Genomic DNA, 14,409 nt, shown 5'->3' on the forward strand with positions numbered 1-14,409 from the left:
TCGCGTTTTGGGGGGGCACAGCAGAGTCGGGGGGACACAACAGAGTCAGGCTCCGTTACAAAAAGCTTTATTAAAGGTTAAAACAGCCGCTGCTGAGGTTGTGAGGGGGCCCCGCTCCGGGCCGGGTGGGGCCGCTGTGCTCCTGGGTTAAAAAAGTGTAAAAACGGTTGTGCAGTTCAGCCCGGGGGGCGGGGACACGGCCCGGGGACAGGGACAATGCCACGCCCCCGGGACAGGGACAATGATCCCCCCCGGGACACAGCCCGGGGCCGGGGGGCCCGTCCAAGGCACAGAGATGAGCCGGGGGCTCTGGCAGCCACACAAGCACCCAGGGACCCCTCCCCGCGCCCACCCCCCCACCCACCCCGCCCCGCTCACAGCTTGGGCCCCCCCGCCCCACGGGGGGAGAGAAAATACAGCACCAGAGAGCCCTACGGGGGTGGGGACCCCCCAGAAAAGAAAGGGGGAGCGGCAGAGCCCCCGCTCCCTGCCACCCCCAGCCCCAAATACTGCTCGGTCAGAGGTAGCACCAGCGTTGGCCGGGGCGGGGGGGCCCTGCCGGGGGGAGGGGGCTCAGCACGGCCCTCCCCCACCGGGGAAAGGCACGGTGGGACCGGGGAGGGGCTGAGACCCGGTAGAGCCTGTAAACAGCTGGGGTGGGGGGTAAACAAAGCCCTTTGGGGGACCCCCACCCCTGCCAAGCCCCCTGGCTCAGTGGTGGGGGGTCCCAGTCCGGAGAGCCACAGCCCAGGATGGGGGTCCTGGGGCCAAGCTCCCTGGCTCAGCATGAGGACCCCTGGGCACAGCCCCCCCTGCCCAGGGTGGGGGTCCCAGGGTCCAACCCCTCTGTGCAGTGTGGGGTCCCTGGAGCTGAGGTTGGGGGTCCTGAGCCCCTCAGCCCAGCACAGGAACCCCCAGCCCTTCATGGGAACCCTGGGCCCAAGCCCCCCACTCAACACAGGGACCTTCAGCCCAGCTGACCCCCCCAGCCCTTTATAAAAGCCCCAAGCCCCTCACTCCACACAGGGACCCCCAGCCCAGCTGAGCCCCCCAGTCAAGTGTGGGGACCCCAGGGCTGAGACCCTCAGCTCATAATGTGCCTGAGCCCCCTGCTCGGCACAGAGACCCCCAGCCCAGCACAGGGACGCCCAGCCCAGCCAAACCCCCCCAGCCCCGAGCCCCCCCACTCACCACAGGGACCCCCAGCCCAGCTGAGCCCCCCAGCCCTAATGTGGGGGATCCCGGGGCCGAGCCCCCTGCTCAGCACAGGGGCTCCCAACCCTCCTGAACCCCCCCAGGTCCCCTCTCCGAGTGTCCCCCCCCAGCTCAGGACACGGGGGGCGAGGGCCGCCAGAAGCACCACTTGCTGCGGGGGTGCTGCTTGCGCTGCAGCTGCTCCTCGCGCTCCCGCTCCTTCTTGGAGCGCAGGTACAGATCCTCCTCCTTCAGGTACCACACCGGGGGCCAGCGGTGCCGCTCGAAGTGCGCCTGGTTCTCTGCGGGGACATCCCGGGGCTCAGGGAGCGGCGAGGACCCCCGTGTCCACCCCTCCCCGTGTCTGTCCCCGTACCTGGGGACATGAATTTCATCTCTCGGGGGAAGCGGCGGCACACGCGGTTGTAGTTGGTGCAGATGTAGTGCAGGCACCAGGCCGCCAGCTGCTGGGCGTTGTGAAACTGGGGGGAAAGAGGGATTTGGGGTGCGGGGAGGTCACCCCATCACCTGTGCCCCACCCCACGGGGGTCTCCGTGCCCTCCAAGCCCCCCGTACCTGCGTCATCTCCAGGTAAATGATGACCTGCTCGTCAATCTCCACGCGCTGCATGAAGGCTCGGAGCAGCTCGTCCACGGCGTATTGCTCTGGGAGAGGGGGGAAATGATGGGGGGTCACACAGCGGGGATGTGTCCCCCGGGGCCGGCAGAGCCCCCCCCGCGCTTACATAAGGACAGTGAATAATGACACACAGGGACGATTGATCCGTCCCCGCGGCACCAGCGGGGTATTGACAGGTGACGTCAGGGGGAGTGAGGCAGGGAGGGACGGGGGTCTCACCGGTGAGCGCCTGCAGCCGCGGCAGGCACAGCCGGTCCGTCAGGATGAGCAGCTCCATGGCGTCCAGGTCGGGCGTGGGGGTGAAGACCCCCGTGTAGAGGAAGTCGAGGACGGCGCGGAGGCAGGCGCAGTTGGTGCCGGGCAGGGACACCTGTGGGATTGGGGGGGGAGCTCGGAGCCAGCCCCAAAAGGGGGCTAGGGGAAAAGGGGACCCTCCTGGCAGTGCCTGAGGTGGCACAGCAACCTCCAGCCCTCCACACACCCCAGCATAGCCCTCCCGACTCAGCACAGCTCCCGCTTTCTGCCATGCAAGAGGAAAGTAGGACACACGTGTCCCTGGGCCAGGGGGTCTGAGCAGCCCCCTGATCCCAACCAAGGACACCCACCCTGCCCCACAGAGCCACAGGTGCCCTGCTGGCCCCCACCTCGTCGGCGTAGCTCTCGCGGAAGCCCCCCCGGAACATGGCCCTCATCCAGTCGCAGCCGGCGATGAGCAGCGGCTTGTGAGCCGGCACGGCCCCGTCATCCACACGGAACACCACGTCTAGGGACAGGGGACAGCTCAGGGCGGGGACAGCCACCCCTCAGATATCCCTTGTCCCCCTGCAGACCAGGGGCAGCCACCCCTGGGACACGGCAGACCAGAGACAGCCACCCCTCAGACACCGCAGACCAGGGACAGCCACCCCTTGACCATCACTGTCACTGGGACAAGAATCCCTTGGACATCCCTTCCACCCCTCAGACACCACTGCCTTGGGGACAAAGCACCCCTTGGCCACCACAGCCCAGAACTGCCACTCCACCCCAGCAGCACCTCCATGACTGACTGGGACAGGGGCTCCAGGACCCCAGACTCCAAACAGTTCAGTGGTGCAGGCAGGGGCTCAGGGTGACCACAGCCCTGTCACCACGAGAAGAGGCCACCATCATGAGGGGACAGTGGCCACCCTCCTGTCCCCACAGCCTCCCTATACCTGCGAAGACACCCTTGGCCAGGCACTCCTTGACGCGGTTGGCGCGGCGCACGTGGAAGGCCTTGGTGATCTCCTGGTTCATGAAGCTCTCCTGGTTGAGCTCGTTGGCCACCATCATCCGCAGGTCGAACACCTCCAGCAGCTCAGCCACGGCCCCCACCTGCCTCAGGTCACCGTGGGGCCTCTCCAGCTTCCCCGTGTACAAATACTCCAGCACGGCGCGCAGTGGCTCCGGCCGCACGCCCCGGTCCATGGCCACCACCGCCATCCGCCGCTCCCGCCCCGCCACCGGGTCGGCCACCGCCTCCCAGCGCAGGCTCAGGAAGCCGCGGCCCCACGACGACAGGTCACGGCTGTCCCCATCCCCTTCGCTGAGGCTTTCGGGGGGCCCCTCCAGGGTGAAGAGGTCGTAGAAGCGCGAGCAGGCGGTGGCCAGGTAGACGCGGTGGGCGAAGACGCGGTGGCCGCCCTGCAGCTGGAAGACAACGTCGGCGCAGAGCGGGGCTTGGAACAGCGCGGCTGGGCCGCCCCCGAGGCCAGGGGGAGCGTCGGGCACCTGGATGAGGGGCGGGGGGGGCTTGGGGGGCAGGAAGGGCGCCTGCAGCAGTGGGCGCTGCATCTTGCGCAGGTGGGACTTCCAGAACTGCAGGTGGCGGCGGGACACGAGCGCGGCGCGGATGGCGTTGTCGAACACGTCCTTGACGCCGAACTGCGCCACCACGCTGGTCTCGTAGTAGGGCACCCCCAGCTCCTGGGCCACCTCGTGGCCCCGCTCTGGTGGCAGGATGTCCGAGGGCTTGATGGGCCTGGGGGGGCATGGACAGGGTGGGGGGCTGAGGAGGGGGTCCAGAGCGGCCCCTCCTCATTCCAAGGATGCTGCGAGGTCTCACTCTCACCCAGGGGGTGCTGGGAGTGTGGCTCCTCCCTATTGTGAGGGTGCCAGGGGGGCCTGGAGGGGAGGCCCCAACCCAGGAGGGCTGAGCAGGACAGAGATTCCACCCCACAAGTGCTGCCGGAAGACCCTGACCCACATCCCTCATGAGATGACACACCCTACCCTGCTGCTGGCAACACTGCGGGCCCCCATAGCAGCAGAGGGAGAGATCCCCATTTTAATGGGACTGGTGGTGACACACGGGGGTGTCCCTGTCCCCGTGGAGCTGGGGAACGGGGGGGAGGTGACACTCTGGGGGCTCACTTGGCCAGCGGGCGGCGGGCGCGGTTGACGGCGTCCAGGTCGGCGTAGCGCAGGTCCAGCTGGCAGCCCACCAGCACGATGGGGGTGCGCGGGCAGAAGTGCTTGATCTCGGGGTACCACATGGTCTTCACGTGCCGCAGCGAGTTGGGGTTCGCCAGCGAGAAGCAGAGAACCACCACATCCGACCTGCGGGGGGGGAAGGAGGAGCAGGAGCAGGAGGGCAGCGCTGTCCTGGTGCCACCCGCTGTCACTCGGTGTCCCCAAACACGTCCTGCTCAGGCAGAGCCCGGGGCCCAGCCCTGCCCCAGAGCGCCGGTCACTGTCCCCAGCTTGGGATCCCCCCCCAAGGAGCCTCAGGACCCCCTGAGAGCCCCACAACCATGGGAATCCCACAGATCCCCGGCAGACCCCCTGGGAACTCCATAACCTCTGGGAGCCTCAGGACAGGGACCCGATGGGACTTGGCTTCGTGTCACCACCATCGGCCAAGTCACCAGCTGTCCCAGCTCGGTCCCAGCAGGTCCCAGCCCTTGAGCACCCATGGGTGGGTCCCGGGGGGTACAGCTGGGTGGGTGCCACCCCCAGCACCAGGGACAGACCACGCCTGCTGTCCCCAGTGGAGCAGCCTCTGCCATCCCAGGCCTGCCTCAGGGGGTTAAAGATGCCAGGGGGTCATGGGGGGTGCCAGGGGACATGGGGGAGGGGGTGCCAGGGGACACAGAAGGGGGTGCCAGGGGACACAGAAGGGGGTGCCAGGGGACATGGGTGGGATGCCAGGGGACACAGAGTGGATGCCAGCACCCCCAAGTCCCCGGAGCAGCCGCGTGGCCACGGGCCCGGGTTGTTTTTAGTCCGAGCCGGGACGGGACGTGACCGGGAGGCGCCGCTGGAGCCGGGCCCGTGTTCCAGACCAAGATAGCCGCCCCCGGCCCCCGCGAGGCCCCCGGCCAGCCCCGGGGCCACCTCGGACCGTGGGGACCCGGCCCCCCCCAGCCCCCCCAGCCCCCCCAGCCGCCGTGCCCCGGGGAGATTAGAGGTGCCGCGGGCCGGCGGCGATAAGAGCCCGGACGTGCCGCCGGCCACGGGGACCGGCTGTTTACAACCGGAGAGCCACGGGAGGTCTGGGGGGGCCCCTCCTGCGGCCCCGGGAAAGGATTCTCGCCCCACAAGAGCCCCCCTGGAGCCGCCCCCCACCCACAGCTCCGGAGGGGCCGCGAGCAGCCGGGTCCCTGCCCGGGGGGGTTCGGGGGGTGCAGTGTTGAGGTCAGAGAGCCCCCAAAGCTGTTCCCGGAGGGGGATGGGGCAGTCCTGCCCCTCCCCGAGGCTTCGGGGTGCCAGAGCTGCTCCCTGGACGCTGGCGGGAGCCCAAGCGGCTCTTTTGGCTCTGTGCATCCCGGGATGGGCAGGGCTCGCTGGGGTGCCGGGGTGGGGGCTGGGCTGGCGGTGACAGGGGCTGGGGGGGCGCGGGGGGTCCCGGGGGTGCCGGTGGGGGTCGGGGGTGGGGTTCCGGTGGCGGGTCGCGGTCCCACCTGCCATAGGCGAAGCGCCGGTCCTTGTGGTGGTCCCCGAAGGTGTCCCACAGGCGCAGGGAAACGCTGACCTCGTCCACCACATCCCGGGAGCGCTCCAGCACCTGTCGGCACCGGGAACGGCCCCGGGAACGGCCCCGGGAACGGCACCATCACCCACCGCCCTGCCCAGAACCCCCGGTACCACCCCCGCTACCCCATCCTGGTTCCCCCTCGGTGTCCCCCGCGGTACCGGGTGTTCCCGGGTGCTCGGTACCCCTTTGTGCTCCCCCCCCGCCCCAGCGCCCCTCGGGGTGCCCGGTGTCCCCCGGTGACGCCCCTGCCCGGTGTCCGGCCGTGCCCGGGGGTGCCCCCCGCCCTCACCTCCTGGCAGACGCGGTACTGGTCGATGGCCCACACGGTGGGCACGTGCGTGGCCAGCAGCCGGTACTGGCTCAGCGTGGCGTTGCAGGCGCGGGCGCAGATCAGCCGCGTCTTGCCCACCGCGTTATCTCCCACCACGACGCACTTGATGGTCTCGACGTTGGGGCGCTCGTAGTCCACGTCGGGGTCCATGGGGGCGCGGGGGGGCCCCGGGCAGCGGAGCGGCCCCGCTCAGCGCCCCCCGCCCGGCCCCGGCCCGTTACCGACCCCCGCCCCGCCCGCCCCGCCCCACCCCGCCCGGGAGCCAATCAGAGCGCGCCGCCGCGCCACGCCCCGCCCGCCCCGCCAATCACGCGCGGCACGGCCCGGCGGGCCCACGCCCCCCTCCGCCCCGCCCCGCGCGCGGACAAAGGAGCGCCGCCAGGGGGCGCCCGCCGCCACGTGACGGCCCCGCCCCCTCGGGCCCCCGACAAGCCACGCCCACTGGGCGGGGTCACACGGACACGCCCCTAAAGTGAGGCCACGCCCATAGGGGCAGGGGGGCGGTGTCGCGACAGCAGCGATACCAGTGACAGCAATGACACCATTGACACCAGCGGCGCCTGTGACAGCGGTGACAGCGGTGACAGCAGTGGCACCAGTGACAGTAGCGGCACACACCGGGGAAACCGGCGACACCAATAACCCCAGTGGCACCAGTTAAACCAGTGACACCAGTGGCAGCAGTAAAACCAACAACACCGGTTATACCAGTAAAACCGGTGACAGCGGTGACACCAGTGACAGCAGTGACAGCAGTGACGTCAGTGATAGCAGTGACAGCACTGACAGCAGTGACAGCAGTGACACCAGCGGTACCAGCAAAACCAGTATAACCAGTAACACCAGTAAGAGTGACAGCAGTAAAAAGTGACACCAGTGACACGAATGACACGAGTGACACCAGTGACACCAGTAATGTCGGTCACACCAGTGACACCAGTGACACCAGGACAGGGGGTGACAGGGCTGGCCACACACTGGGCTGGGCGTGTCCCTGGGCCCAAGATCCCATTTTCCAGCATTTTTTTCCTCCCCGGAGATTTGGGATTTTTCAGTCGCGGTGCCCAAATAAGGGAACGATGGGAGAGGCTTTGGGACAGGAGCCTTGTGGGGACAGGCCGGGCCAGACACTGGGCTGGGAATGTCCCCAAGACCCCCCCTGCCGCCACCTTCATGGTCGAGGGGGCCCCGGTGATCCCCCAGCCCCCCAAAATCCCATTTCCTGGTGTAAAAAGGGAATGGCAGGAGGGGCTCCAGGGATGGGGGAAAGGACAGAGGGGACAGAAGAGAGAAGGGGGACACCCCCCCCTCCGTGATTCTGTGCTGGGTGTTGGCACAGCACCCTGATCCCAGTCCAGGAGCCCAGCCCAGCACCCACATTCCAGTGTGGGATCTCATCCTGGCACAGCACCCCCACCCCGGTCTGGGACCCTTATCCTGCTGTGGGATCCTGGCCTGGCACCCCCTCCCCAGTCTGGGACCCTCATCCTGCTGTGGGATCCTGGCCCATCACCCCCTCCCCAGTCTGGGACCCTCATCCTGCTGTGGGATCCTGGCCCATCACCCCCTCCCCAGTCTGGGACCCTCATCCTGCTGTGGGATCCTGGCACCACAGCCACATTCCAGTGCTGGACCCGGGCACAGGTCCCAGTGTGGGCCCCTGGGACCTGCCTCACATCCTGGTGTGACATTCACGTCCTGCTGTGGGATCCTGGGACCTCCACACGCATTCCCAGCGTGGGATCCTGGAACCTGCACCCGTGTCCTGGAATGGGAATCTGGCACAGCGCCCTCATCCCGGTACAGGACCCCCATCCCAGTACAGGGACCCCCATCCCGGTACAGGACCCTCATCCCAGTGTGGGATCCTCATCCCAGTACAGGGACCCTCATCCCAGTACAGGACCCCCATCCCAGAACAGGATGCTCATCCCACTGTGGGACCCCCATCCCGGTACAGGACCCCCATCCCGGTACAGGACCCTCATCCCACTGTGGGACCCCCATCCCGGTACAGGACCCCCATCCCGGTGCGGACCCCCATCCCGGTACAGGACCCCCATCCCGGTGTGGACCCCCATCCCGGTACGGGACCCAGGCCCGGCCCCGGCGCCCAGCGCTCCCGGCGCCGCCCGTCCCGTGCCGTGCCGTGCCGGTGCCTCCCGGCCGCTCCCGCCCCCGCCCCGCCCGGTGCCGCCCGTGGGCGGTGGAAAGTGCCGGGGGGTGGCGGGGGAGGGAGAGAAGGAGGGGCGGGCGCAGGGCGGCGGCGGCGGCGGCCCCGGGATCGGGATCGGCCCCGGATCGGGATCGGCCCCGGGATCGGGATCGGCCCCGGGATCGGGATGGCGGGGCCGGGGCTGGAGCGGTACCGGCTGGCGCTGCTGGCGGCGCGGGAGGACGTGGGGAACCCCCGGGCTGGGACCGACTGGTGAGAACGGGAGAGCGGGAAAACACCGGGAGAGGGAGCGGGAGCCGGGAATGGGGACCGGGAACGGGGAGCCGGGAATGAGGAGCCGGCACAGGGAACCGGGAACGGGAACGGAAGAAGGGACCAAGACTGGGAACGGGCACTGGGGCAGGCACCGGACACAGCACCGGGAACGGGAGCGGGAACAGGCACCGGCACAGGGCGGCGGGGGCGGCCAGAGGCACCGTTACCGGCACCGGGACGGCGGGACGGGATCTCCGGGGCGCACCGGGGGCTCGGTCGGGCCGCGGGGGGGTCCCAGGACCGAGCCCTCCGCGCTGGGAACCGGGAGTCTCAGCCGGTCCCGCCCCGTCCCGCCCGGTCCCTCCCGGTGCCGCCGGGCTGGGAGCGGCGCCGCCGCCCGGGGCGGGGGCAGGACGGGCCCGGGGGGGATTGCGGGAACGGGGAGCGCCCCGGGGTGCGGTCAGGGGGTTTCTGCCCGGCTGCACCGGGGGGACGCGGGTCCCGGGCTGTCCCGGGCGGGGGGTCCCGGGCTGGCCCCAGTTCGCTGCCGGTTCCACGGGGGGTCCCCCAAAACCCCCATCCCGGGTGGGGGGGGGCTGCACCGGGGCTCATCGGGCTCCTCGCATTCCCCCGGAGCCACAGAACCGCCCGTGACCGCGGCCCCCGGGCCATTGCCCTCTGCCCCCGGAGCGCGCCTGGAGCCGCTCCAGCGCCGCCTCCTCCCGGCCGCGTGCCGGGCTCTGTCCCGCCATGTGGCGCCGCAGCCTGTCGCGACATGCCGCGACATGCGGGACACGCGTGCCGTGCCCAGCCCCGTCCCGCGTGCGCCCCGAACCGGAGCCACGCGGGGAACAAAGAGGGGCAGAGCCGCCGGGAATGCCCGGGGAGGGGAGGGGAGGGAGGGTCCCGCCGGGATTGGGCCCCCTGAGCCCTCCCAGGCCCGGGCGGGGGGTCCCGGCACCGCAGCAAGGATGGGAGGGGTGGGGGGTGGTCGCTGGGGGGGCCGTGCCGCTCCGGCGCTTCCCACATTCCCATTGTCCCGGGGGCGGATGCTGCCGGCGGCATTTCCATGAATTCATCCCCAGCTGGTGGCACGGGGGGACACGGGGGGTGCCCGAGCCTGGCAGGTCCCCCACCATATGTGACACCCGCTGTGACCCCCCCACCCTGACCCCCGCCCTGACCCCCCTTTCCCCCCCCAGGGCTGTTTTTGGCTATGAGAAGCACCACGACCTCAAGCTCCTGGATTCCGGAGGTACCACCGGGAGCGACGCTGCCGGGGATTATTGGGGGGGGGGTCCCCCGAGTTCCCCCGTGCCCCCTCTGACCCCCCCTCCTTACAGCCGGGGGGCCGGATGAGCTCGCTGGGAAATTCTCCGCGTCCAGCGTCATGTACGGGCTGTGCCGGGTCCCCGATCCTGGTTCCGGCACCCCCAGGGTCGTTCTCATCAGCTGGGTGAGTGCGGGGAGGGGGGGGGCAGCTCGGGGGGACCCCCGGATGGGACCCCCCCCCAGGGCTGAGCAAAGCAATGGGGTTCGGTGCCAGGTGGGGGAAAAGGTGCCGGAACCGCAGCGGGCGGCGTTTGCCGGGCACCTGCCGGCCCTCCGGAGCTTCTTCAGGGTGAGTGAAGGGCTGGGAGCCCTGGGGGGGTGCTGGGGGGTCCCCGCCTCACCATGTTCCCCATTCCTGCCCCCCCTGTCTCCCTCGTCCCGCCGCCCCGACCTTTGCCTGTGCCCGGGCGCATTCCTGGCGCTGCTGACTCAGCCGCCGCTTTCCCAGTGCTCCCAGCCTTGGCCGCCGTGCCGGAGCTGTGATTGGGATCCCTGCCCCCCCCAAGTCCCGTCCTCACGGGGGGGTCCTGCCCGCCCCATCCCCCGGAACAGTTTCCGGTGATCTGTCTGGGCTCCGGGCTCTGGATCCGGCCCCACATCTGGATCCGGCCCCACATCTGGATCCAGCCCCACATCTGACACTTCCGAGGGAATGGTGCCGGCATTCCCCGGGGGAATGCGGATCCCTGCGGGGGAGGGGGAGCCGTGGGAGGGTGACACGGTCCCGTCCTGTCCCGTCCCCGCGGTGGCAGGAGGCCACGGCCGTGATCAGCGCCCGCCGCTCCGAGGAGGTGACGCTGGAGGGGCTGCGCCGAGTGCTGGCCCAGCTGGAGCCCCCCGCCCCTCGCCCTCCCAGGAGGACCCCCCAGGACCCCCAGGAGCTGGTGGTGAGTCCCTGCGGGAATGGGGAGGGCGCCTGGGGGGCGATGGGGGGCTCGCTCGCCCTTCCCAGGGGCGTTGGGGGGTTCTGGGGGTCCCACCTCGACCCCTCTGTGCTCCCCAGGGAACCAACTACCGCAAGACCAACCCGGCACTGGAGCTGCAGCGCACCCAGCGCGATTCCTTCTGGGAACAGGCTGAGGTGAGGGGTCGGGGGGCTGGGGAAGGGCTGGGGGTCCCCACGACCCCCTGGTATCCCGGGGGTGGGATCACGGCTGCTGCCTCGGGCTGGGGCTGCCAGGGGCTGAGCCCGGGGGTCCCGGTCCCGGTGCCGGTTCCCTGTGCCGGTACCAATGGCAGTGGGATCCTATTGCCGCTCCCGGTGCCGGGGCGGGTGAGTTCCCGGTGCTGATCCCGGTGCTGATCCCGGTCCGTGCCCAGCGCGAGGAGCAGCAGCGGAAGGAGCAGGAGCGGCAGCGGGAGCGGGAGCAGCGGCGGCGCTGGGAGCGGGAGCGCATGGAGGAGGAGCGGCTGCAGGCGGCGGAGCGGGAGCGGCGGCTGCAGGAGCGGGAGAGGCTCATCGAGGAGCGGCGGTGAGGGGCAACGCTGGGCTGCATCCTTGTCCCAGCCTGTGTCCCCATTCCTGTCCTACCCCCGTGTCCCCATCCCTGTCCTACCCCGTGTCCCCATCCCTGTCCTACCCCCGTGTCCCCATCCCTGTCCCAGTCTCGTGTCCCCATCCCTGTCCCAGTCTCGTGTCCCCATCCCTGTCCCACCCCGTGTCCCCGTCCCCATATCCCGCTGGTGTTTCCCATCTCTGTCCCATCCATGTCCCATCCCTGACGCCCCAATTCCCGGCCCCGCAGGCAGGAGCAGGCGCGGCTGGACGCGGAGGAGCGGAGGAAGGAGCAGGAGCGATGGGTGAGCGGGAGGGGGGCTGGAATGGGGGGGTCTCGGGGGGATACAGGGGCTCCATCCCAGCAGGATCCAGGGCGTTCATCCCAGGGAGGCTGGGGAATCCCATCCCAGGGGGTCAATCCCAGGAGATTCAGGGACTCTCATCCCAGGGAGTTGTAGGTGTTTGTCCTGGGGGATATGAAGGGGTTCATCCCGGGGGATCCGGGGTGTCCATCCCGGGGGATCCGGGGTGTCCATCCCAGGGGATCCGGGGTGTCCATCCCAGGGGACCCGGAGTGTCCATCCCAGGGGATCTGGAGTGTCCATCCCGGGGGATCCGGGGTGTCCATCCCAGGGGATCCGGGGTGTCCATCCCAGGGGATCCGGGGTGTCCATCCCGGGGGATCCGGAGTGTCCATCCCAGGGGATCCGGGGTGTCCATCCCAGGGGATCCGGGGTGGGGCCCTAACCCGGGCAGGTGTGAGGGCTCTATGCCAGGGCATCCAGAGCTCCATCTCAAGGGATCCAGGATCCATCCTGAGGGATCCCTGTTTCCCTGCGTCCCGCAGGAGCAGCAGCAGCGGGAGCAGGAGGCGGCCGAGCGGGAGCGCGGGGGTCGCACCGGGCTCAGCGGGACGGCGGCCGTGAGTACCGGGCCCGGTCCCTCCCTGCCCCCGGGTCACGGGCCGTGCCGTGGTGCCACATCCCCGCTGACCCCCCCGATCCCGCAGGAAGCCGCAATCCTGGTCTCCCAGCGCACCCAGAACCCCCGGGAATTCTTTCGGCAGCGGGAGCGCTCGGGCTCCACGTCCACATCCCCCCTGCCCGGCAGCACCCCCGGTAGGTGTCATGGAAGTTTGGGGGGCACGGGGGGTTCTGGGGGTCTCTTCTGACTGCCCCCGCCCCCGCCAGGTGCCCGCCGGCCCTTCCTGCGGTACCAGCGCAGCCTGACGGAATCCGCCTTCATCTTCCGCCGGCCGGAGCCCCCCCCGACCCCCGCGCCCGGAGCCTCCAGGGGGGCATCGCCCCCCAGCCCCCGCCGGCCGCCTCTGCCCCCCGGCCCCGCGGGGACAGGGACCCCCCAGGGTGGCACCACAGGGACCCCCGCCAGCCCCGTGGGGAGGGGCGCCCCTCCCTCTGCCACTCTGGGGACGCCCCCCAGCCCAGCCCGAGCAGGGTCCCCCCATGCCAGCAGTCCTGTGGGGACAGGGACCCCGCAGTGTGCCACCAGCAGGACCCCCATCAGCCCCGTGGGGACAGGCACTCCACAATGTGGCACCCTGGGGACCCCCCCCAGCCCAGCCCGAGCAGGGTCTCCCCATGCCACCAGTCCTGTGGGGACAGGGACTCCTCCCTCTGCCCCCCCAAAGAGCCCCCCCAGCCCTGTGGTGACGGGGACCCCCCAGTGTGGCACCACTGGGACCCCCTCCAGCCCCACAGGAATGGGGCCCCTGTCTCCGCCACCCTGGGGAGCCCCAGTTTTGCCACCACCAGGTCGGGGTCCCCTCCTGCCATGTCTGGGCCTCCTTCCAGCCCTCCCCGGATGGGGGTCCCTCCTGGCCCCTCCGGGTCGGGGTCTTCTGAAAGCACTTATGGGGTAGAGCCCCTCCCTCCTTCCAGCACTCCCGGCTTGGGGTCTCCCCCCAGGCCCCCCCGGGACGAGGAGGGGTCCCTCCCGGACAGTCCCCCCCTCCCCAGCCCCCCAGCATGGGAATCTCTGGGGCCACTGCTTGAGGATGTCCCCAGCCCGCGGGAGGGGTCCCCAATACCCCCGGCAGGGCCCCCCCCGCACAACCCCGGCCCCCCCCTCCCCTGCAGGACCCCCAGGATTTGGGGCGCAATGGAATCGGGGGACACGAGTTGGGGGGCTGGGAGGCCCCCTGGGAGCCGAGACCCCCCCCTGGGCAGGTACGGGGAGGGGCTGGGGGCGATGAGGGGCTGGGGGAAATGTGGGGGGGGGGCGAGATGGGATTTTGGGGTTATGTGGGGCTGGGGGTGATGGGGGGCACAGGGGCTGCAGGGTTTGGGGGTCAGGAGGGGAACACACGCCCCTGGGGGCTGGTTCTGGGGGTCGGGATGGGACTGGAGTGGGGGGCAGGATGGGATGGGGGGTGGGGTCCCCTGGCGAGTGGGGCGGGCACAGCTGGGGGTGGAGAGACCCCTCAGGTCCCTCCCATTTTCCGCAGGGGGATGAGCCCAGCGAGGACCTCGTCCTGCACAAAGCCACGCCAGGTACCCCAAAACTCCCCCATAGACCCCCTAAATCACCCAACCTCCCCCAAAACCCCCCGACCCGCCCCACTCTCCCCCCCCATCTCACCCCCCACTCTCCCCCCAGGCTTCGCGCTGCTGCTGGCTCGTGACGCCCCCCACCCACCGCTTTTGGGGGGCCCCAGCCCCCCCACCGAGGACGAGGACCTCTCCCCCCACGCTGTGTAGCAAGGGGAGGCCCAACACCTAATTATTTTGGGGGGTTCCCCCCTCTGGCACTGCAGCCTCCAGGATGGACACCCCCTCCCCACTCACCCCCCAAGCACAGCCTCCACCCCCCCTCCACTTGCACCCCAAAAGAGCAGCTTGGGGAGGGGGCAGCACCCCAAGACACCCCCCTCGCTGGTGGCAGCACAGGATGGGAGGGCACAGACCCCCCCAAACCCGGGCACAGGGACCCCCACACTCCCCCCCTCCCCCCCAAAATCACACACAGCA

The 14,409-nt window shown here is 70.2% G+C and overlaps 3 protein-coding genes across 3 annotated transcripts; 2 read left to right on the forward strand and 1 right to left on the reverse strand.

Moving 5' to 3' along the window:
• Positions 1-356: 356 nt before the first annotated feature.
• Positions 357-6,466, reverse strand: LOC310909502 (rho-related BTB domain-containing protein 2-like). The gene is made up of 9 exons (XM_083861393.1): positions 6,120-6,466; positions 5,757-5,860; positions 4,228-4,413; positions 3,030-3,835; positions 2,478-2,596; positions 2,053-2,203; positions 1,771-1,859; positions 1,571-1,676; positions 357-1,496 (listed from the first exon to the last, which is right to left on the reverse strand). Exons 1-9 carry the CDS (start codon positions 6,309-6,311, stop codon positions 1,327-1,329), a joined length of 1,923 nt encoding a protein of 640 aa, XP_083717519.1. The 5' UTR covers positions 6,312-6,466; the 3' UTR covers positions 357-1,326.
• Positions 6,467-8,386: 1,920 nt separating this feature from the next.
• Positions 8,387-13,414, forward strand: LOC310909504 (drebrin-like). The gene is made up of 11 exons (XM_083861396.1): positions 8,387-8,589; positions 9,795-9,847; positions 9,936-10,048; positions 10,139-10,213; positions 10,677-10,811; positions 10,928-11,005; positions 11,245-11,396; positions 11,670-11,724; positions 12,270-12,344; positions 12,432-12,540; positions 12,613-13,414. Exons 1-11 carry the CDS (start codon positions 8,504-8,506, stop codon positions 13,299-13,301), a joined length of 1,620 nt encoding a protein of 539 aa, XP_083717522.1. The 5' UTR covers positions 8,387-8,503; the 3' UTR covers positions 13,302-13,414.
• A 26-nt stretch (positions 13,415-13,440) lies between these two features.
• LOC310909964 (uncharacterized protein) lies at positions 13,441-14,409 on the forward strand (the record flags this gene model as incomplete). Its single annotated transcript, XM_083862351.1, has 3 exons — positions 13,441-13,608; positions 13,887-13,932; positions 14,039-14,409. Coding segments are annotated over 3 exons (315 nt in total), but the record flags the coding sequence as incomplete, so codon positions are not given.

This window comes from Zosterops lateralis (assembly GCF_965231275.1).
Source record: "Zosterops lateralis genome assembly, chromosome: 5".
In the NCBI taxonomy this organism is placed as follows: domain Eukaryota; kingdom Metazoa; phylum Chordata; class Aves; order Passeriformes; family Zosteropidae; genus Zosterops; species Zosterops lateralis.